General features: G+C 35.7%; 1 protein-coding gene across 7 annotated transcripts in view; it reads left to right on the top strand.

The window, feature by feature from the left end:
* Positions 1 to 25180, top strand: part of CDH12 (cadherin 12) — a 972572-nt gene extending 947392 nt beyond the window's left edge. For all 7 annotated transcript variants that reach the window (XM_072757170.1, XM_072757167.1, XM_072757172.1 and 4 more), the window contains 4 exons: positions 11814 to 11935; positions 15520 to 15637; positions 19926 to 20177; positions 23770 to 25180. In XM_072757170.1, coding sequence (XP_072613271.1) covers positions 11814 to 11935; positions 15520 to 15637; positions 19926 to 20177; positions 23770 to 24269 — 992 coding nt within the window. In that variant the 3' untranslated portion in view covers positions 24270 to 25180. The remainder of the gene's footprint in view (positions 1 to 11813; positions 11936 to 15519; positions 15638 to 19925; positions 20178 to 23769) is intronic.
* Positions 25181 to 25437: the final 257 nt, after the last annotated feature.

Raw genomic sequence — 25437 nt, forward strand, 5'->3', positions numbered from 1 at the left:
CTCAGAAACCTGTTCCTTCTCCTCGCAGCCGCAGTCCAGGGGAATGGTGACAGCTGCCAGGGACCCTGTGTGCAGGCCCGCGTGATGGCTAGCAGGGCAGGTCTCCGGGCCACCTCACCCTTGCCACGCGGTGCCCCCAAGTATGCACCGCCTCCCAGCTCCTCTTGCACGCCCGCAGCCCTGTGTGTGTGACACTGGGGCTTCAGAGGCCGCCGGGAGGGACTGATGCTTGCACAAAACCGCTCATTCTGAAATGTTTTCTGAAACGAATGAGAGTATTTTAAAGATCGCCCCTCTTCCCTCTCTCTCCTTTTCTTCGAATGTAATTTGAATGTTTTGCTCTTTATCTTTTCTTTAATTTTTTTATTTTTTTCATGAATGCCACTGCAGAGTATACAGGAACTTTAAGTGCTGCTCTTTAAGGAGCCGCTCAGAATCGATAGGATTGTTAGGACTGATCCCTTGTGTTGATTTCTGCTTGGTCCAGAAGAGAATCCTCTAGACGGAGAGTGACATAGGCCTTACATGTTCGGAGGGACAGTCGGGGATACTATCAGTTTCCTAAGGTGACAGATTCGGGGGAGAATGGTGACATTTGGCCATCAGCCTGGTTCTTTGCACAACGAAGTGCATCTCCCCATCCATCTGCTGACGGTCTCTTGCGAAATCCCTTCTGAGTATTTTTCCTTTTGTTTCCTTCTCATTTTATTTTGTTCATCTGGTACAAACACTCTGGGAGCTAATTTCATGTTTCCACGTAGGGAAGAGCTAAGTGTGAGTGTATCTGTTGAAGGGTTTTGTTCAGTCTCAACCGACTGGGATGTAAATATGAAACAGTTTTGTTTATCTTCAACAATTGCTTCCAAACATGAATAGTCAAACGCCTATTCCCAGGTCTTAATGATCTCTTCAGCTGATTTCAGCTCTTCAGCTGATTTGGTTATTCTAAGGGTAGGACAACATAAAAGAACTTGCAGCTTCCACGTTGTTTATTGGAGCCCTGACCTCTCATGTGAGTAAAGTGACCGCCCTGCGGCTTCCATACTAGAGAGGTGACACACTGATGGTTGTGGTCACGTTGACCATCCCAGCTCAGCTCGGCCTTCCTGGCACACCTGCCATGTGTGCGCGGAACTGTCTTGGAAGCCCTAGGCCAGGCCATTTGCTGGCTTAATACCACCATGTGGCCTCCACCAATGCCACATGAAATGGAACGTACACCCAGAGCAATCCTGCCCACATGCTTGACTCACGACGTCGTGAGAAAGACTAAAGTAGTCATTAGTCCAAGCAATTTTGAGGTCATTTGTTGTGTTACGCAGCAGTAGATGACTGCAGAACTCAATGACACTGTAAGCTGGAACTGTGACCCCTCGCTTGTGGGGGTACAGATTCTCCAGCCAGTTAGAATGGAAGAGACAAGTGGGAAATGCAAATACGTCAGTCTCTCTTAATCTGCCCCCATGTACTACTCCATTCCTTGCCATTGCTTCTAAGGCTAAAGTGGACTGGCAGTAAAGGCAGTTGCCCAAACACTGTCTTCTCAAGTGATCTTTGAGTTATTTGATGTGGGGGGCTCTGGGTATCCCACCTGCATGGGAACTGGATACGGGTACCAAAGCGGTAGACCTTCCAACTTCTTAACCCCAGGATCCCCTCATGTAGAGGACAGACTTCCTGGGTGAGTGTGTAGCAGGATTTCTCAATTTTAGCTCCTGTTGTGCCCCTTGACCCTGAGGAAATTCACACGTCCTTGTCCCACTGAACAGATACTTCACAGGTTGCTCTTCTCCTCAGTGGTTTATCTGTCTTGCCATAACCTTCCAAATCTGCCCTCTGTGCTCACTTAGGCTCTGAGAGAAGATCATCCAGTCAGCTGCCTAAGCAGATACGTCATCAGGAGAACAGAATGCCAGGCTCGCCTTCTTGGAGGACATCTGTTTTCTTTATGGCATTTTCCTGGTCTCCTTTCACACTTGGCATCTCTCCCCCCTTCTGCACCGCTTCTTATTACAATTATATTTGTTGCTCTTTATTCCTTTCATGTCAACTTTCAATTATTTCACTCATCCTGAATGTTGGGGAATAGCTTAGCCACCGTATTGTAATTAGAAAATAAACTTTGGTTTTCTAAGATCTTTGGCAAGTGTGGTGAAAATAAATTAAGTTATAGAATATAAGACCTCCTTGAACCATTCACTCTAATGACCTGTTCATAGCAAATGACAACTAAGCAGAGGGTAGTCTCTTCAAATAACATATTTGTCACAGACATATTGATCATAATAAAAGAAATTATTAAAAAAACTATCTAATCTTACCTAAGCCTATTCATGCATGCACAAAAAAAAGTGCATATTTTTTTGAAATAGGAATAGGAGGCTTCCATATCTTAACTCAAGATGAAAGCCTGCAGACATCCATTAGTCACCTGTAGCTCTGGAAGATCTCCTTCTCCCCAATAGTTATGTAGACCACACAAACCAGCATCACGGTGTGAGGGTACGTGCATTAGCTACTCTGATCCCTCCAATAAGATACTTGCACTTCAACCACTTAGAAAATGGAAGGAGGGTATGGACTTTCGCAGTGGAAGCAAGTGTCACTGATCCTAAATTTTAGACTTTTCATGTTTAGAAAAATCTATTTTTTAAGCTATCAATATGATTAGGACACATGCTGGCTCTAGTGTTTATGTAAATGCAAACTAGGAACCCCTAGCATGTGGATTCTCCTTAGTTATGTTGACTCTCACTGGGAAATGTGCAGAACTGGGGCTTAGACACATAATTCACATGTGTATATATTCATATATACATATATATACACACACCTATATATATATACACATACCATAAATAAAAAATCCATATATATAAAACCTTATCCATATATATGTATGTATATATCCATATATATAAAATCTTATACAATGTAAGAGTGATGTCAAGTTAGCATTTCTAAAATAGGTACCCGTGTTCTGTTCCAGTGCCTATGAAAAGACCATTGTGTAGATTTTAGGGCCCCAAGGATGTCTGCTGAGGTAAATGCTACTTATCCATGTGAAAAATAAATAGGCTGAACACATACCACATGGTAATTAAAGATTTACAATAAGAATGGCTTATTGTAGGGTTTATTTTGCTTGAATTCACAGAGTTTAAAAGTAAACTCTATTCATATTCTAATGCACGAGGCTGTTTTCATTGATCAAACTAGCCAGCTGAGCAGGAAACTATCATCATGGCGAATGACTGAGAAATAGTTTACACTTGTGCTGCCAAGGAGGAAAAATTATGTAAGTATACCTTATTGCAGATTGAGCTAGCATGTGTTTTGGCCTGACCTTACATAAAAAATCACAGGCAAAAGAAATGTTACAATGATTGAGCAACTTCCAATTAATTAAAAAGTAGTCATTAATCAGTGTTGCTGTAGTTGGAGATCCAAATAGTTTTATTAGATTCCTAATAATTCTTTTATGCATTACTGCTTTGCTCTTTTTATGATACTAATCTTGAGAACTTTAAAAGAGATGGAAGTTCCAAAAATTCACTTCATTCAAATTATTAGAAACCTTCAATACATAAATGTTTCCAGTATTTTTGGGCATTATTGTAACAAATATCATTAGGCAAAGATAATTAAAATGATCTAAATTAAAGCTCTAGAGCATATTTTATATAATAATAATTATTTTCTTGGTCAATTGTTATCCAGATAGCAATGGATTATTTGCACTTTTTGTGAAACAGGTCAAAAATCAGTGAACTGACTCCCTCACTGCTATCTTTGGGGAAAATTTCCATGTAAATATATCATTATGACTTGGGATTAAATTATTGGTTGATTATTTTTTGAAGTTATTTGGTCTGTTGAGCTATTTTGTTATAACTCCTTTTTACTCCAACATAATGCAAATGACATCATTTTCATATGTGCAGAAAAATTAAACTCTGACATTATTGTCCATAATTCAGGCTAAACACAAATTCATACATTTGTTTTCATAAGTTTATATAGAATATCATCTATGTGCAAAACACAATATGTTGTGAGTTATGAGAAAAAAATGAGACCGAAGTCCATGCTTAAGGATAATAAGGTTTAGGAGTACTTCGAAATTGCCCAAAATAGAGAATTTTGGTGAGCTATAACTATGCAAATTATGCTTAATTCTAGAGACTTCGGATTCAAGGGTATTCTTATTCAACCTCCAGGGGGAAGTTGCAAAAAGTTATAAATTACCGGAGTGTGGTCATTAAGTGATAAAGGGTTTAAACACCAGAAAATAGATTTTGTTGTAGAATTTACTGAAGAATTTCACCTGCCCGCGTGCCACATAGTTAGCTGTGAAATGATGCTCTGAGACCAAATGAGAAGTACCTCATTTTTCTGAAATAACAGTAAGTAATAATAATAATAAAATAAAATAAACAATTCTACTAGCTTCATATACATTAAATCAAGGTGACTGTTATGGTCTACACAATGAGTGTGAGGAAATAGAAGCTCAGAGGTATTTCGTTTGTACCCCGTGTCACACCAGCAGTGCTGACCAAGTGAAGATGGGAGTCCTGGGCTCTCATACTCTGAAACAGAAGGTCACGGGGACATTGATCACTTGCCTAAGCTTGTTAGATATATTTTAAGTAAGTTATTAGTTGAGCTAGCCAAGGTGGTTTTCATATGCATAGATAATTAGAGTACAAAAGAGTAAAAACTTATACATTTTCAATGTGCATAAATTCAAATTGAAATTTTTATTGGTCTTGACATCTATCTATCTATCATCTATCATCTGTCTATGTTTGACTGCTTATGTATTACAATTCTGTAGTGAATTTGCGTGTTTCAGAGATTTGATTGTACTGACTTGACTTACATCTATTAACTACTTGTATAAAATCACCTTTTTTTTTATCAAATCAATGATGGATTTTATTTGCTCTCCAAATACTAATTTAATTTTGCTGTGATTAAAGGAAGTCAGTTGAGAAGGATTTTTAAAGTTATAGAGAGTTTAATGTAAAGTTTTGAAATGGAATCTACAGTCTTTTTTATATTATTATTATTATTATTATTATTATTATTATTATTTGGCATCTATAGTCTCATTGACCATGAGTGAATTCAAGGAAAATATGAGGAATATCATGGTGCCAGTGGTCCACAAAGTTTTCTGTTTTATCAGCTGTATTATACCCACCATAGCTTCTCAGTTTAGTCTGTTTTTGAAAGAATATCTACTCATTGATAATATTCAGTTTTCTAGAATACACTAGGCTCTGTGTTAAACCCTAGAGGTTTTAAGATGAATATGAAGTAGTTCCTGCTCTAAAAGAATTCAGAATATCTAAGGCTTTGTGTTATTGCAAATATTTAAAATTAATGATAGATTTCATCTAGTATTTTCATTGGGGAAAAAATTGATTGGCGGTATTTTTAAAGGTTCTTTTTTCTTCAGAGATCAGTTTTTGTCACCAGCAGCATAGAAAGTAATATTTGACTTTAGCATAGGTACATATGAATAATTTAAATCCTCTTTATGGATTGCTCGGTCTAGATATAGATCATACCACTGTAATTGAACAGAGCTATTATTAGAGATGGTTCATCTTAACTTGTAATTTCAAAGTGAATTGATTTAAAGGGAAAGGAGAAAGAAAGCTTGTGTTACTTATTCAGTGTATCTTGCACTCTTCGCACTATAATTCATTTTTTTGTCATAAAAAACTAAGATTTCACTCTTGAAGTTATTGTAGTTGCAATTTAGTACATACTCACAAAATTGAATTTTTAACACTGATAGTTATTCAAAAGCAGACGTCATCTTTAAATAAGGAAGCCTAATAGCTCCAGCATATTTTAACATACCAGGACCCTGTGTTTGTTAGTGCTTTACAGTTTTCAAAACATTTTCAATTACATTTCTCATTGGTTCTTGGAACTCTTCTATTATCTGGCCAGCATTTATTGAATATTTAATACATCATTTAAAAAAAATCTTACCACTTGGATTGGAATGCCTGGATGGCTCAGTGGTTGAGTGGCTGCCTTCGGCTCAGGGCATGATCCTGGCGCCCCTGGATTGAGTCCTATATTGGGCTCCCCACAGGGCACTTGCTTCTCCCTTTGCCTATGTCTCTGCCTCTCTCTGTGTCTCTCACAAATAAGTAAATAAAATCTTAAAAAAAAAAAAAACCCTACCTCTTTGACACTTGAATGTAAGCTAGACTTTCTCAAGCATGGTGGCCTTGATAGGAGCAGAGACATTACTCTTTAAAGTGAGTGATCATCACGTACACGGGCAGATCTCAGGTGGTATGGCTTCTTATTGGATGAGTTGATACAAATCATGGAGCAGTGACAAACATAGGAAGAAGACTTGGATTCTAGCCTTGGGTCTGACAAAAAAAAAATGTAGGGCAAGATTATATCAGTTTTCTCACCCATCAGTAGGCAATTATATAGCTGTAATTTTGAGACTTGTAGAACATCACGATACTTTGTCAAATAAAATCTTATGTGGAATCCCAGGATACTACATTCATGAGAACTGTGGATGAAGCCAACGATTTTTCTTTGCCCCTATAAAACTCCTTAGCATTGAGGGGGATGGCATGAGGGACATAGGTTCTTATCAATTCTAGCTTCCTTTTTAAATTTAAAATTTAGTTTTCCCATCCATGAGCATGGGATGTTTTTTTCAGTCTTTGTGTCATCTTCAATTTTTTTCATCAGTGTTTTGTAGTTTTCAGAATACAGGTCTTTTCCCTTTTTTTTCAGAATACAGGCAATATTAGGTTTTAATATTGCCCTGTATGTTAACTAAGTGGAACCTTAAAAATTTTAAAAAATAAATAAAATTCAGGATTTTTTTTTTAAGATTTATTAAGGGTTACAATGCTAGTTACTAGAGAACCATTTCTACAAGAGATTTCTTGCTGCAGGTTCCAAAAATGGGCATAAATTTGTGTCTCTCCCTTCCCATATGCTCTTCTGACATTGGGGTTGACATTCCTTCCAACAAGAAGTGGTTTCTATTTTCCTTTCCCTTGAATTCATATTTTTTTAAAGATTTTATTTATTTATTTATGAGAGACACAGAGAGAGAAAGAGGCAGAGACACAGGCAGAGGGAGAAGCAGGCTCCATGCAGGGAGCCTGATGCGGGACTCGATCCCAGGACCCCAGGATCACACCCTGGGCTGAAGGCAGGCATTAAACTGCTGAACCACCTGGGGGTCCCTGAATTTGGATTTAATAATGGGCTTATTAACAGTAGTATTTTGACTTATGTTTGTGAGTGATATTAACCCATTTTTTGTTTTGTTTTGTTTTCTTGTGATGTTTTCCATTGGCTTTGGTAGCAGGATACATAAAATGAATTTCCTTCTCCATTTTCTGAAAGTTTGTGAAGAATTGGTATAATGTGATCTTTAAATCGTTGGTAGTATTCCCCCAGGGAAGGCATGTGTGCATGAGTTTTGTCTTGATTGGGAGATTTTTAATTACAACTTAATTTTAATAATTTGCTTAAGGTCTATTAGGTTTTGTATTTCTTTTAAAGGTCATTGTTGGTAAGGTGTGTCTTTCTAGGAATTTGTTCAGTTCATTTATGTTGACTAGATTTTTGGCATAAATTCATAATATCATTTATAGTATTTTAACTCATTTTTAAAAAATGTTTTATTTATTTATTCATGAGAGACACAAAGAGAGGGAGAAGCAGAGACACAGGCAGAGGGAGAAGCAGGCTCCAAGCCTGACGTGGGACTTGATCCCAGGACTCCAGGATCACGCCCTGGGCCAAAGGCAGATGCTAAACCACTGAACCACTCAGGGATCCCCCTTTTTTAAAAAAAAAAAATTTTCCTGAACTTTTATGTATTTAAGTATCTCTACATCCAACAGGGGTATCAAACTCACAACCCTGAGATCAAGAGTCACATGTTCTTCATTTAGATCGAGCTATCCTGGAGCCCCATTTTAACTCAATTTTTATAAACTCATCTTTTTACCTTCATTCTTGTTTTTGTAATTTGGGCTTTAACTTTTTTTTTCTTAATTTTTTTTTAAAGATTTTATTTATTTATTTATGACAGACACAGAGGGAGAGACAGAGACACAGGCAGAGGGAGAAGCAGGCTCCATGCAGGGAGCCCGATGTGGGACTCGATCCCCGGACTCCAGGATTATCACCTGAGCAGAAGGCAGACGCTCAAGCACCCAGGCACCCTTTTGTTTTCTTAATTGAAACTGTACTTAAAAATACTACTAATACGGTAATTCCAACTGAGACGGACTCAGAAAGCCCAGGGAGCTCACTGAGATATCATCAAGCGATAAAAAAAGAATATCTAACAGAACATTTTTGAAGGCATAGGGGATAAAAGCAAAATGATTTCTTGATTATATTATGAACCAAAACTATTAATAAGCTGGTTATCAAACATAAGTAGCATGTCTCTCTAATAATTTGAGTTTAAATGATTTAACTACAAAGAACATAGCAATCCATTGCATAAGATTTTGGTTATTTAAAACTTACTAAATTTTTACTTGAAATTGCCCTCTAAGTATTTGGTGATAACTACTTTCTACATGGCAAAAATGTTGATAATAATGATCATGCTAAGTTGTGATTAAACAAATTTCATCGTCACTGTCCCAAATAGAGATTAGATAGAAAAAAAAAAGTCATTATTTTCTCAACCTAATTTTCTGGATGATACACATAAATGAAAAAATCCATTTTACTCTAATAAATCATATTGTCTTCTAAAATGTTTGGTGCTTTAGTACAGTAGTTCTTGAACAGATATGTTACTACTTTCCCAATTGGCATTTAAAAATATAAGGTCACATTTTTAAACCTTACTTATTTTATGAAAAAAATCTACAAATACATTATAGAAGAGATAATACTATGATGAAATCTATAACCCATCACTCATTTTTTGACAATATAAAGTGTTGTTTTTGTTATTATAGTTTTTCCCCAATCCTTAACTGGACATTTATAATTGCCACATTGATGACTAGTGACATTTAATTATAAGTAATTTTACAAGTCCTCCAGGGCACAGAAAACTCTCACACAACAAATATTTGTCTCAGCTAAAATATCAAAAGCACCTTTTGGAGAAACATTTTTAATAATATGATGTTACAACAGTGATTATAATTTTGAGACATATTACATGTGACATATTACTCATTGGGAAAATGTTAAAATCTATATTACAGGAGAATAAATAACTTAAAACTATCAAAAAGGAATTTCTTATAGGAGAAATTGGGCTAAATTATTTTTAACATCATGTTCATACACTATAATGGTAAATATGTATTTAGGGTCCTGGGATTGAGCCCTGCATCTGGTTCCCCACTCAGCAGGGAATCTGCTTGTCCTCTGCCCCTTGCCTGCTTTTATACTCTCCCTCTCTCTCTCAAAAAAAACAAACAAAATGTAAAAACAAACAAAAAAAACCAAATGGCACAAAATTCTCCTCTTTATATGGCCTCAGGACTTATACTTTATATACCATGTAAAATGGAAAGTGGAGACTGATTTTTATGTTGTCAGAGGTTGAATAGGCTAAGTAATTCACATGAATTCACTGATCTGTAATGTTAATTTGTTGTTTGTTTTTTAATAGCTAAATACATTTCAGTTATTTTCCAAAACATAATATACAATAGATCTTAAGAGCATGAACTTGGAACTAGAACCCCATCTTATTACTTTTAACTTGTGCTTTTTAGAAGAGTCATATTGTCCTTCTGTTCCTCAGAGTTACACATGTAATAATGGGATAAGAATAGTATCTATAACAGAGTTACTGCAAACCCTACAAAGTTAACCCACGTAACATGTTTTAGAATATAAATATACTATAAGCATTATAAAATATTAGGCATAATTTTGTTTGTTTTAAATTTTGTTGTTAGTTTTTATAATTGTTAATCCTTTCTTAGGAAAGCATCCCAAATTTAATCAAATTGTTGACTTTTATCTGCAAATTATGCTACAGGCATAATTAAGACCAAAAATAGATACAGAGCTAGATAACCTCCAAGAAGTGCGCACTTGGTAATAAGAGCAATGTAATTTACCAAAGGTGATCTTACATTTTGTAAAATACCACCTCTTATTTCATACAGCAAACCTATGAATTAGGAACTATCAATACTGTGTGTTTCACAGAAAGAAACTGACATGAAGGTAGATTACATAATTTGTGAAAACAGCCAACATTTTCTACCAAATAAGATAATTCCCTGTGGCTCATATTAATTTTTAAATCACAGGTACTTTCTGCATCCTTCTCCATTGTCACCAATGCACCTTCAATAAGTACACCCCATATTCCAGAATATACCATTCATCCTCCATTTGTGTTATCAGTGTGTGTACTGGTACACGATGATGGATTTCACTGTGTCCTATATGAATCTGTGAACATTTATTATGATACTGTTTATAAGGCCTATTGTTTTCTAATAAGTTTGAGCACAGCAGGATAGTGGAGGCTCAGCAGAATCAATCATGTGCTGAGGTTTTATAAGGTTCTTTAAAAGAATCCAGATAGAGGTCTAAAAGAATACTAATATTATGAATCTTCAGCAGCACTGCAGATGAAGAATTTGACACATCAACCAAACGATAGAGAAGATATGGTGGCATGTACATGGTATTTGGATTTCCATAGTCTTGGGTTTGAATTTTAACTTCTCATTCCCCTAACTGTGTGACTCTGGGCAAGGTCCTTCAAAAACTTGTGGCAGTTTATTCATCTGTAAAATTTCGTAGGTAAAAATTTATAATAGATAGGTAAAATGTACAGTTTTATGCTTTACTAACTTAATTTTTTGAGTCTTCTTCAACAAATGACCGGGAGGCAGGTAACATACCAAGGGCTAGGGCTAAAACTTGTGATTTTGGCAGACACTTTTTCAAAACAACCTTTTTTTTTTTAATATACTGTAGAAGAAAATCTTGCTTATTCTTTCTTAACACCAGCAAATAATTTCAGGGTGTATCCTAGCTTTCCATGATCTATGTCTTCTACTTCCTTAAGTCTGTTTTTAAAATTTTTGTTTATAAAAAACCCTCTCCCCTTAATTTTCCTTGTAATTTATCATCCTTTTCAGGAAGAATTATTTTAAGAGAACTTTTTAAATATGTAGAATATCCTACCAAATAAAGTTTTAATTATGTGGACACGCCTGGAAAACATGTTTTGTCCAGTGAAGAGTACCCCTATGGGTGCAGATGGGTTCTGTGAACTAACTCCTGCATGATAGCTACATGTTTGGTAAAATACTAGCCAAATGGTTGACCTAACTTTGGTGGTGAGTGAATTTCAGGGATGAACACTGGTATGGTGCACTGCTGGTGCTTGGACAGTAAAACTTTGATACCACACTTACCCATTCTTTTATCATTTATATTTGGCACAATGTCTCACAGCTTCCCATAAAAGAAGCATCATTTGGATTCTTTATAATGGCTGTTTAAAAAGAAAATGTCTAAGGGATACCTGAGTGGCTCAGTTGGTTAAGCCTCTGACTCTTGAGTTTGCCTCAGGTCATGATCTTATGGTCTTGGCATCAAGCCCTGCATTGGGCTCAGCACTCAGCAGGATCTGCTTGTCCCCCTCTCCCTTTGTACCCCTTACCCACCATTCTCTCTCCTTCTCTGAAATAATCTTTTTTTAAAAATAAAAAAATTCATACTATTTATTATAAGAGCAATAACTGACCAGATTTTGTTATTGTCTTTACTCTTTTTTATGTTTTCAACAGGTAACCCATTATTAAGCAGCAAAGTCAACATATTGATTAATGTCCTAGATGTCAATGAATTTCCTCCAGAAATTTCTGTGCCATATGAGACAGCGGTGTGTGAAAATGCCAAACCAGGACAGGTATCTTGTCAATATTGTTGGCTAATAGCATATCAAGACCTACTGCACACACTCACACTCACACATACCGATATCAATATCAATATTGATAAATAGATGGATTTTTCCCCCTGGATCATATGTTTACATAAAAAAAATCCCACAAGAGATAGTAAACTTGTAAGGGTGCACTTATGGTGTAGAGGTAACATCACAAGGGATAAAGTGGAGATGGCCTAGTGAACATTCTTTGTATAACTGAAAAGTTCAGGATTGCAGATCTGCTATGTTTTCCAATCCTTTACTATGGAATTTTTAAGGAATCTGTGACTAGTGACCTGTAAGAGAACAACTTTAAAGTGAATTCTTCTAAAGTGTTTTGGTTTGCTCAAATGCCTTATGAAGGTGTACAGAAAAGCTCAGTAGCTCATAAAAATGTAAGGTTTCTTTCTCTTGTGGCCTTGAGTGGAACATCTGGGTTATTCCAAATCTCTGAATTACATTTTCCTTATAAAGTCAATGTTGCCCTGGTTCTAGTAGAAGATGTCATTAGGGGGGACCACGTGGTTATGAAAGTTACTGTCAAAATCCTAGATTTAATGTGAGTGTGTTGGGTAGACAGTTTGGTTTTTTTTCTGGACTATTATAGTTGAATGAATAAAATAATATAATTTTATAATATGATATATGATATGATATGATGAATGAATCAAACATGAGCAAAGGACGAGACTATTCTCATGAAATAAGAATATGATTAATCCAAAACTGTGCAACTCGGTTCCAAAGGAAAATATATTAGTATGCTTGGTTCACTTTATATTTTAATCATTTCAAAATAGGATAACTATTAATTTAAGTAAATTTGAAGTTTTAATTCTTACTTAAAAAATATTAATATTTGAAAGTTATTTACATTGGAAAAAGCTATTTTTGATCTTCAGTATTTGTTTTAATTTGAATGTTTTATACCGCTTTGTAGTAAATCTGTCCCATAATCCTAGTCCTGTGGTGTCCACTAGCTATGTAGCTATTAAGTTAAAATTCAATAAAATTAACAATCAGTTTTCTTATTCATACCAGACACATTTTAATTGCTCAATGGCTGTATGTAATAAGTAGCTTCCATTTTTTGACCACGTAGATATAGAATATTTCCAGTACAGAAACCTCTAGTAGACTGTGCTACTCAAATCTTCACTGATAATTTGGGGAAAACACTAATTTTATTGCAACACGACTTATTTAGTTGGATTTCTCAATGGATAAATTTGCATCCTTAATTTTAAATAGACAAATAAATGCATTAAAACAAAGTTTTAGCCCTTTATCCCCTTAAATGTATTGACTATTTACATGGGATAAGGCCAGTGTCTACTTTAATGCCTGGAAGAGTAGATGCTACATAAATATTTAAATAAATAATAAACTAATTTCGTTATTTGAGAAGTTACAAGAAGTTTTCTGAAATTCCACAACTTAGCAATTTCTCACTTTCCAGATTCCCCCAAGACCCAACCTTCTGTTTTTTTAGATAGTTGATGATACTAATTATCTTATGTCAATCAGACTATTGTAATGCACAAAATAAAAGTCCTTTGGAAATAGAACTACATTTTATGCTTCTGTACTTGTCTAGTAAATTGAAGAGTTTAAAAAGTTGAGAATAGTCGAAATGACCTGAGATAACTTGGCTTTCTTATATCTGTTCAAAGCGTTAAGCAACCTGTGGGGTCCTTGAAGGCTTTTCTTCTAATAAATACCTTTTGGGTTTTCTACTGGGCCACATTTATGTACAAAGCACAGCCCTAAAATGTTACTTGAGTTTTCAGGGAATATGATATGTGAGTATTTTCTGCTTTTGACTCCAGCCATTTTGCCCATTGTCTAGGATCTATGCATAGGAACTGTCTATCTCTTCCAGCCTATTCTTGAATATGCATGCATGCATATATAAGCATTTTTACATGTATGTATTACCTATCAAGAGACAAAAAAGAAAAGATGATACTATCTAAACCAACAACGATATATATAGTGAATTACTGAAGTATGAGATTATTTTTTTCCTTAGGGCAATGACTCCCAAGTGTCAATTCCAAATAAGTGCCAATTTATACCAAAACTTTCTTCTCTGTCTGCTATTTGAAAGGACATTGCTTCATTCTAAAGATATGTTCTTGATATTCTTTGATGTTAAATTAATTTAGTAAATGATTGCGCTTACAGATAGTAGTAAAAGGCAAAACAAAACAAAATACCTGACAAATCAATCCCCTAATAATTTACAGAAAATTTATGGATAAGATATAGTGATCTGACTGAGCATATTGGTTTATGTGAAGGAAAGTTGAAGTTTTCTAGAATTGTGACTGATTCACACTGAACCAGGGAACTGAAATTCTCATTAGAAAGCCAATTTGTCAAATTAGAAATTACTAATATGGCACCAGGCACTCAAAGTCACAGTGTTTATGCTTATGCATGAGTGTGTATGTGTGTATGCATGTGTACATAAACACAACTATGGGGAGGTAGATCATAGTAATAAGATTGAGTTTTAACCAAGGAATGAGGAATGTAAACAAAAAGTAGTAAATAAATCACATATTAAAAAAAATAAATCACATGTTTCATGGTGTCAGTATTAGAACACATGATGTATGCTTTTGCCCGCGGTGCCCAAGATACAGTACCTGAAATGTAAGATCTTCCTCTGGCAAATTCACATGTAGTCTCAGAGAGTGATCACCTAAGGAAGTACTCTGCTCTCACTCTTTGCTATACACATTTCCTGAAATTCTTTCTGATGCAAAGCCATTGGATATGTTAATAAATACAACCTCAAAGCTAGTATAATTTGCTTTTCTATGTAGTGAATTATCAATTTCACAGTTTGGCTCTCAGAAGTTATTTTTAATCTCCAAATTCTTAAGGGCATTTTCTTGAAGTATCAGAATTTTAACTACTAAATACACAACCTATGGAAGCAATTTGGAAAAAATTTTGAAGCAGGGTTGTTGGTGCTTAATTCTTAAAAAAAATATATACGTTATGAAAATACAGTTAGTATTCTTGCTTATTGGGGGAAAACCGATATAAGAACAAAATGAGATATACATCCTTTGTATTTCTCTTTCTCATCATTTTATTTATTTATGAAAATAAAACTCTCACAAACATAAATATACTAAAATTTTGCTATTGCAAGGGCTTTTAAAATAATCAGAGATTTTTCTTTCCAGTAAGCATGTTCATATTTAGGTTAGAAAGCATTTATTGTATTTAGTTTAAAATGCAAGCAAGTGCATTTTAATTTTATTTTGCTTATTAGTGAAAATTTTCAATGCTGTTTTGTAGTTATGCAGGTATTGATTTGGAATTGGCCCATACCTTATAATTGTTATATGCCATTATGAACTGTAAATGTTTGGATATTTGATTATAAAAATTATTTGTAAATAATTGGCCCACTGATTTGAATTCTAAAAATGTCATTTCTATCTCCTTGCATGCATCATTGACTAAACCTATTAGCCTGGTGTATGTAAAGTTCCCTTTGAAACTCATGACTGACTTCAAGTTTCATCTCAACTTTGTTTCAGATAATTCAGATAGTCAGCGCTGCAGACCGAGATCTTTCACCTGCTGGGCAGCAATTCTCCTTTAGATTATCACCGGAAGCTGCCATCAAACCAAATTTTACAGTCCGTGACTTCAGAAGTAAGTTTAACCACATGGAAAACTTACCTCTTATCATGTAACTTTGTAAAAGGACACAAAGGTAGCAATCAGGGTTTTTTCTGAAAGCATCCAAGTTCATAAAATATGGAAATCCATATAGGAGAAATACAAAATTCTATAGCTAGCAGTAAATCAAATATTTGACCTATATAGGTTGTATCTAATGAGGCAATTTGCTTCCATTTATAATGTGGACAGTGTCTTAATGAGTCAAGCAAAAATAGCCTATCTGGGAAATTGAATGCTTTTCTATGTTTTAAATATATCATTTGTGCCACATGCTCATTACTTCCACACACAAATAGGTGACTTCTTGGTAACTGGTTCATTTGAGTAACACAGGACAGTAGGCTAAGAATACAGGCTTTGTAATTAGAGGTTTTCCCTCCCACTCCATTATGTCTTAAGTAGCAGATTCTCAGTGTATTAAGCCATACTTAAGAATTTTAAACTCATAGTTGAAATTAATCAATCTCAGAGTATTTATATTAAATAAAATAATGCATGCAAATCCTTTAACACAATACCAAGGGGATTTTAGTTATTACTTCCCCCATCAGATCTGCGCTTACATATCTACCACCAATACTGCTACCATCACCACCACTGCCAGCACTACTAATACTGTCACACCTGCTACTGTTACACTCATTACAGAAATACAAAGGACACTGGATTGAAAATATTAAAGCTAAGTACTGGTCAGTTCTTACATTATTAGTTCTGTGACTGTAGATATTTTAATCCCTTCTAAATTTCCATAGTTATGAAATTGGGATTAGAGACATCTGAGTTCCTAAGACTCGAGAGTAAAATGTTAATTTCTTACCAAATGCTGTGTTTGCATAGAACAAATAAACCAACTGTGATGAGATGATGATGATGACGATCATGATTACCGACAGAAGTCAAAAGGCGTCTGAGAAAATTTACTTTTCTGCAAATATTTAGAGGAAAGACATCAGACATTTTGTCTCAGAAGGAAATTCAGTAGGATTTGCTTCACCTAATACTGTGGTGTGAGGAACGGCTGTAAATGCAACAGGGCCCCAGACATGAAGAGCCTTATAAGTAGAGAGACTACATATTTTGTTATGAAAACTAGAACAATTTGGAGAACAGAAATGGACACCATCAGTCATTTTAATTAGAACAGTTCACATAACATAGAGCTGTCCAAGACAAACCAGACCATATGGTCACCCTAACTACAGGCCATTTATAAGGATTATAACTTAAATCCAATGACTTCAGAAGCCTTTGAAAGGTTTATGATAAACATAGAACGTTCAATTTGCATTAGGGACATCAGTTTGGTTGCAGTGTGGAAAAGATGATGGAAGGGTATAGGATTACTTCTGATGCTATTGCAGGAGTGGGTGAGAAAGTCTAAGATTCGGATAATGGCTGATGGAAATATGTGGAGAGAAATAGAATTCACAGGACTTGATGCTAGATTCCCTAGATTCCGTATGTAAATACATTGGAGAAGAAGACTAATCAGACTTCCAGATCCGTAGCTTGGGCAACGAGATAGATGGTCACATCATTCAGGAACATAGGTTGACTATTTTCCTCATTGTATCTTTGCTGGAGAATCTATATTTGATTAGTCATTATAATATGAATCAGATCATTTTGCCTCATAGCATAGTTTTTTTTTTCACAGTTTGAACACCGTTTGCTATTCATATGTCATTTACTAAATTCCCTTTTTTATCTTAAGTTATATTTTAAGGGTAAGTGTAAGTTTCTAAAAACTGAATGGAAACATTGCTTTCACCTTACATATTTACTTAAAAAGAATTCCCCCTGGGGGTAGAACATTTAAATTCTACTCAGCAAATTCCAGTTCTGTAATACAGTGGCATCAACTGTAGTCACCATGTTATACATTAGCTCTTCAGGCCTTTTTCATCTGATAATTAAGAGCTGATATCTTTTTACCAATCTTTCCTCATTTTCCCCACCCTCACATTTCTACTGTCTGTTGTTAGGGGTTCTTTTTTTAAATTTTTTAGATTCCACATATAAATGTCACCATGTGCAACATTTCTCTTTCTCTGCCTGGCTTATATCACTCAGTGTAATGCCCTCCGGGTTAAGTCATGTTGTCACAGATGACAATATTTCCTTCTTTCTTACAGCCGAATAATACTCCATTGTGTGCATATATATTTATGGTTTATATGATATAAACTACCTTTATTCTTCAGTAGAAACCCTTTTAAGAATGGACATGAGGTTTAATATCTTTTTTCCCCGCCATGAACAACACAATGAATTTTACATGGTCATATATCAATAATAATAATAGAGTGAAAATAGAATAGTCCCCCTTTTCTTTTGGGGGATGTGTTTCAAGACACCTAGTGGATGCCTGAAACCAAACTACAGGTAGTACTGAACCCTGTATATATAAATGTATTTTACTCTACACACATACCTATGATAAAGTTTAATTTACACATTAGACATAGTAGATAATTAACAGCAATGAAAATAGAATAGTTATAACAATCTGCTCTAATAAAAGTTATGCAAATATGATCTCTCTCTTCCTTAATCCATCTTGTACTGTACATACCCTTCTTCTTGTGATGATGTAAGAGGATAAAATGCTTACATGATGAGATGAAATGACCTTTGGACCACACATCAGAAAGTGGATCATCTGCTTCCAGGCCAATGTTGACTTGGGGCAGCTGAAATCAGAGAGAGTAAAACCATGGATAGGGGGAGAGGGGCCTGCTGTAAGCATAAACAAAAGGGTAGGGCGCCTTTTGATATAATGCATTCAGGAACGTTGAATCCATGGCTCCTCGAGTGCAAATATATCAGCTTCTCCAGCCCCTATTTTTATTAATAATTTTCACCCAGGTTTCCAACTTCAATCCTGACTGTTCCTTTCCCTCAGACACAAGTATTCAATCAGTTACTGAAGATTTCAATGTTAATTCAACTAGTATCCATTTCTTTATTCCCTCTGTCATCATAAGTACCCGACATTACTAAGTCTCACTGGGAATATTAGAATAGACATTTGGCATCTTGATTTTTTTTTATTTTCTCAATTTGAAAAATATCCTCTATATAATAGCAAAGTCACTTCCCCATGGAAAACAGTATTCTCAAGTAGAGTTTCTTCAACTTAGTGTTTCTACTGAAATGAGTCTAGAGAAACTGCCTAATTTTTAGCTGTTGAATCTAGAATACACAGAGAGATGAATGGAATATTACTGAGATAGTAACATTTTCTGACATACCTCTATTTTCATGAGTAATATATATTTCTAAAATTAGTTTCCGTGATTCCAAAGTGGATATCTTGTAAGGCTATAAGAAAGGAAATATTAATACATTTCTTCAAATAGAAAAATATTTCTAGGAGTTACTTTAATAGACACAAAAAATGAAATGGTGTTATGAATAAAACCAAATTCCCACTTCTATGTGTAGAAATAAAGGAAGTAAAGAACAAATGCATTCAAAGTAATACTTTCAATTGCAGCATTATTTGCATTTATATAAAATTTGAGATTTTTATTGCCTTGAATTATTCTCAGTAAATATTGCTCTTATTGATTTTGTCAGTATTAAAATGAATTATTTTTGTACTTATATTAAAATGGTAATTATTATAATTTATTATGTTTAAATTTTTTAATGAATCTTGATGTTTGTAATACACTTTTCCATTTTTCTTATGACAATTGATATACAAAAGTGAAAGATATATATATATATATATATATATATATATATATACACATACATACATATATTTTTTACCATATTTATCATGATACAGCTCTGGAAAAAATAAAAAAGTAAATACTCAATTGATATTTGTCATCTTTTAATGAATAGATTTTTACATGAGATCTTTTATAGATTCATGCTTTGTAATCTCTGCTCTTCTATCATGTAAGAAAACACCCACATATGTATTTTTTTTTATCAAAGAGATTTTGATGTTAAAAAAATGGGTCACACAACATACTTCTAGTCTTACAGTTTTATATTCTTTGTGAATTGAAAATGTAACTCTCACACCAGACAAGATTAATGTTCCTTCTTTTCCTAAGGATTATTTGGATTACATTTGATTACCTTTGGCAGCTTTCAAAACAGTAAAAGAAAGAATTAAAATATGGATGCATTTTGCTTATGCAAGAAGAGCTTCCTACTGTTTAACCAATACCAACTTTAGGATTTGAAGCAAAGCTTTTAGTAACCTTCTTATCATAAATGTCATGTTTTGTAGACAACACAGCTGGAATTGAAACCCGAAGAAATGGATATAGCCGCAGGCAGCAGGAGTTGTATTTCCTCCCTGTTGTAATAGAAGACAGCAGCTACCCTGTGCAGAGCAGCACCAACACGATGACTATCCGAGTCTGTAGATGTGACTCTGATGGGACCATCCTGTCTTGTAATGTGGAAGCGATTTTTCTACCTGTGGGTCTCAGCACTGGGGCTTTGATTGCGATCCTACTGTGTATTGTTATACTCCTAGGTTGGTTTCAATATTAATCACATATTCTCTCTCTTACTCTCAATCTCTCTCTCTCTCCTCTGTGCCACTCTCTTCACAATTTGCCACGTCAATCAGTTTTTCTTCATTGAGAGTCACATCTGGCTAGAAGGAAGATTATCTATATTGAATATTTTAATTTACGTATCATCATATTAATGATAACTTATTAATCTTCTACTTAACACCTCACGTGTATATACCGTTAGGAATAAATAAATGACATCAAAACCACAAAGCTGTGTTCCAGCCCTTAGGGATCATCAACTAAGAAAACAGTTTGCTTCATTCACCACCGTGTGACATTTTCTATACTAAAGATCCCCGTTTACAGCAGTGTTTCCTTAAAATGGTTTTTACATTCCAGTAATTATGGCTGCCTAATGGGATATTGTATAATTTTAAAAATATACTGGATGCATAGCAGCCCTCAAATGTCAGTTTGATAAAGGAAGAAATGAGAAAGAATAGGAGAGGAGTGAATGAAAGTGAAAGCACCCTCCAAGTTTGCTTTTTTTTTTTCCTTTTTAAACTGTCAGCCAGAAGTAGTTCTTGACTCCATTTTTCTCCCATCTCCTCATGTCCAAATCTACCCATTCCCATCAGAATGTAGTGCACCGACCTATCTAAGCAGCACTGCAAAGGAAAAGGACTGAAGTAATGTATTCTGTAACATCTCTGTAAGAATTCATAAAAATCTGCTTTAGGGGTTTACCTCTTCCATCACTTATGTTCAGCTGGGCCCTCTTTGCTTATTAACTTTCTGGCAGTTTCACAACACGAGAGAGAGCCATTCTGTCTTGGCAGGCATTTCTTTACATTCAAATTGCAACAGACGTACAATCGGGCACTGTGGGATCCGTGTATGTATGCTTCACAAATGTAGATACCCTACCTTTGTCTTTAAGACACAAAACAAAACAAAACAAACAAACAAACAAAACCCAGGATGTAAATCGAGGAGTAATGCATTGTATGACAGTTTATACAGAACATTCCCTAAGTCAGAAGCTCCTGTTAGTTTGAAGGTTGAAGTTCTAGTCCAGTTTGCATGGTAGAGATATTAATGCCACACAAGTACCTGCGGGGTACAGGGGGAAAAAAAGTTTCCTTTCTATCCTTATTGATAATAAGTCATCTCTGGCATCTGTTTGTGCTGATGATATGAACCTTACAAGGGAAGATTCAAAATAACATTCCCACACCTAAAGTTGACTGCCATCAGGTAGGTGAGTCACCTCAAATCAAGTCTTTCTTTCTTTCTTTCTTTCTTTCTTTCTTTCTTTCTTTCTTTCTTTCTTTCTTTCTTCTTTCTTTCTTTCTTTCTTTCTTTCTTTCTTTCTTTCTTTCAAGATTTTATTTATTTATTCATGAGAGACACAGAATGAGAGAGAGAGAGGCAGAGATCCAGGCAGAGGCAGAAGCAGGCTCCATGCAGGAAGCCTGATGTGGGACTCAATCCCAGGACTCCAGGATCGTGCCCTGGGCCAAAGGCAGGGGCTAAACCTCTGAGCCACCCAGGGATCCCAAGTGTTTCTTTTTAACGCTTCTCTCTTGTCTAGGAGCCACCTGAGCCCCAGAGTGTTTATTTCCATATCAACCTGGCATGATTTGGCGGGTTCCCGGTGCTCACCTTTGGCCTCTTTGGCCCCTTTACAGTGTAGCAAGTAATCTTCTCAAGTCAGCAGCATTCCTCCAAGTGCTTCCTGAGTATCTGCGGTGCTCTTGCAACTCTTCCAGCACATGGATTTCAAGTATACAGCAGGGAATGGGTGGTTAGCCCTGCCATGGGGTCTACCCAAATATCTAACTATGCTTGGACTTCCTTAACCAATCTCAGACTCCTGCAGATCTTTCGACTTATTCTTTTTTTTTTTTAATTTTATTTATTTATTCATGAGAGACACAGAGAGATAGAGAGAGAGAGAGAGGCAGAGACACAGGCAGAGGGGAAGAAGCAGGCTCCATGCAGGGAGCCTCATGTGGGATTTGATCCCGGGACTCCAGGATCACACCCTGGGCCAAAGGCAACTGCTAAACTGCTGAGCCAGCCAGGGATCTCTTTTCCACTTATTCTTAACCATTTTCATACCTTCCCTGGGATGAGGGGAAGCAAGATCATCTTGCGGTGCCCTGGTATCTTTTGGGGAGCCCTCAGGCACAGCGACTAGTAATGCCTTTCTCATCCAGAGCAACTCTAAAGCCGTTGGGTATGCAGGGCATCTCTATGGGGCGTGCAGTTTCTCACTCACTCCCCCCGAGGTGAGCTATAGGCTTTTTAGTTTTTGGATTTCCTTAACCTCTGGAGGAGTGCAGTGTGCTAACCATCTCTCCAAGGCCTGTTGTACAGAAGCTCTCCCTGCATCTCTTTCCTCCCTTCCAGTTGGTCAAACTTTAATTTTGGAGGAAGAGGGAATAAAGGAGCTTTTGCTATCATGCAGTCTTCTCTGATTTCTAATCTTATGACAGGGATCTTCCAGATTCTGCTGTAGTAAATCAAACACACTTTGGCTTTCACCATATTACCATCTCTGTGGAGGAGAGAGGGTTTTATGATGAGCAAAGGTGAGCACTGACTTCATCATTTGGACCCATGCCCATTCACTTCTAGAGGAAATAAATGCTTTTTTTTTTTCTTTTTTAAGATTTTATTTATTTCTTTGAGATAGAGAAAGATTGAGAACACAGGCAAGGAGGAGGAGGAGAGCATGAGGGAGAGGGAGAGGCTGGCTCCTCACTGAGCAGGGGACAAACCTTTGTGATTTATAATGACCTGAGCCCAAGGCAGAGACTTGACTGACTGAGCCACCCATGAGCCCCAAAATAAATGCTGTCAATTTAATGGATTGTTGTGCATCAACTAGGAACAGAAAGAGACTTAAATTATGAGAGTATATAAATTATTCTAAAATATTATCATGCTTCATGAATGTAAATTGAACACTTCTCAATATGGCAAGACACAGAATTGAAATAATTAGGGGTCTTGGCTGACATCCTTTATAAAACTAAGGCCCTTATATTCTATACTCTTTATTCCTTCCTTTCTGCTTTCCTTCCTTCTTTTCTTCCTTCTCTTTTTAAAATGTATTTCTTTTTAAAGTTATCGTCACATGAAGGTTTGGGTTTCTTACGTTAGAAATACAAGTAATGTTGCAACTGGGATATCTAGCTCTGAGTAATATGTAAGTGTTACTTATGGGCTATAATATGCAAGTTTTATTACACCAACCCTGTACAGCTCTCTGTATTCTTTCAAAAAATTAGAACAACCATTCTTTCAAAAAATTCATAACGTGCTTTTTAACTGATAGTAAAGTTTTTACATATAAGTTAAATGCAAGACTGTAGTTGCTTGACTTTGTGACGAATTTTGCTGAAATTTGTTAGCTCCAATTTCGAAATGAAGTTGAGATCGAGACAAACACCAAACAATGTAAACATCTATCTGATCCTTATTGCATAGTGTGTTTACTTTGAAAATAATGTGTCGGTCAGCCCTGATCAATTTTATGGAGGGATGACCTACATATTCTCAATTTTTTTATATTCTGCAATTTTTGTCTTGTTCTAGCCATAGTTGTGCTGTACGTAGCTCTGCGAAGACAGAAGAAGAAAGACACTCTAATGACCTCCAAAGAAGACATCAGAGACAACGTGATCCATTATGATGATGAAGGAGGTGGGGAGGAGGACACCCAGGCGTTCGACATTGGTGCTCTGAGAAATCCAAAAGTGATTGAAGATAACAAAATTCGCAGGGATATAAAACCAGACACTCTCTGTTTACCTCGTCAGAGACCACCAGTGGAGGATAACACAGACATACGGGATTTCATTCATCAAAGGCTACAGGAGAATGATGTGGACCCCACTGCCCCCCCATATGATTCATTGGCAACATATGCGTATGAAGGAAATGGATCAGTAGCAGACTCCCTTAGCTCTATAGACTCTCTCACCACAGAGGCTGACCAGGACTACGACTATCTGACAGACTGGGGACCCCGCTTTAAAGTCTTGGCAGACATGTTTGGGGAAGAAGAGAGTTATAACCCTGATAAAGTCACTTAGGGCAGAAGCCAAGGATAAAACACAACCAAAAGGAGAAATTTAAAAGAAACACAAATAGAAATCTCTCTCACACACACACACACACACATGCATACATGCACGTGCACACACAGACACACAGACACACACACCAGGCTTTGTAGGACACAATCATTTGATGATCTGGTTTCTAGCAAGTTGCTGTATTTATCATATTGTCAGTTTCGTTTTACTCTGCCAACACAAGATAAATCCTATTACATGTACTTGCTTGGTTTTGTTTTGTTCTTTTGGATACACACTGAGACAAGCTCAGGCCTATTAAATACAATTTACTGACATGACAACATAGAACGGAGATAGCTATGTGGCATCACGGTGGAAGAGTGTTAGATTTTTCTTAATTCCACTAAAGTGCCTATTGAAACTCTTATCATTTAAAATGGTGTACAATACACTCTGCTGTGATGGCATTACAGGATTCAGAGACACAGAGGACAGAAAACAAAGACACTCTCTTTATGTCAAGGAGCAATAGCAACATGCTGACTTCTAATTCCTTTTGAGGAAGACAGAAGAATACTTTCTGAACTCCATCTTCTTATAACTCAAAGGGTTTTTTTTTTGTTTTGTTTTGTTTTTTCTTTTTTAAACTGTATGCCAAAACACATTTGTTTTTCCTACCCTTTCAGAAAGTGGAAATAAACGCGATAATATAAAATTCATTATGTAAGTCCTGAATTTTAAGAGCAATGTTTGACCTTAACCTTAGTTCCTATTAAAGGTGTTCAGCAAAATGTTACTTTTTTCCAAAAAATAAATAAATAAATAAATAAATTTCAAAAAAGGAAATGAAAAAAAAAAATCCCTCTTTATAAAGAGAGGCCTCAGGGCTGAAATTCCACATTAAATAAATATTGGTTTTGTCTTAATACTGTGCTGGTGTGTGGAAAGTTGGTTTTAACAAATCACCAGATGATGGAAGTCTTCAGTCAGAGACAAAATTTTTAAGTTGTGTTTCTATGAAAAATTTTTAAGGAAAAAAGTGCCATTAATTTTAAACGTGAGAAGAGAAATTCATTACACAGCTTCTCAGAGTTTCTTGTAAACTAGTGAGTTTTTTTGTGAGCAGAGAAAATAAAATACATATCAAATAACACAGGATGGATTTATAGCATGTCTAAAAATA

This window comes from Vulpes vulpes, chromosome 4, assembly GCF_048418805.1.
Source record: "Vulpes vulpes isolate BD-2025 chromosome 4, VulVul3, whole genome shotgun sequence".
Taxonomy (NCBI): Eukaryota; Metazoa; Chordata; class Mammalia; order Carnivora; family Canidae; genus Vulpes; species Vulpes vulpes.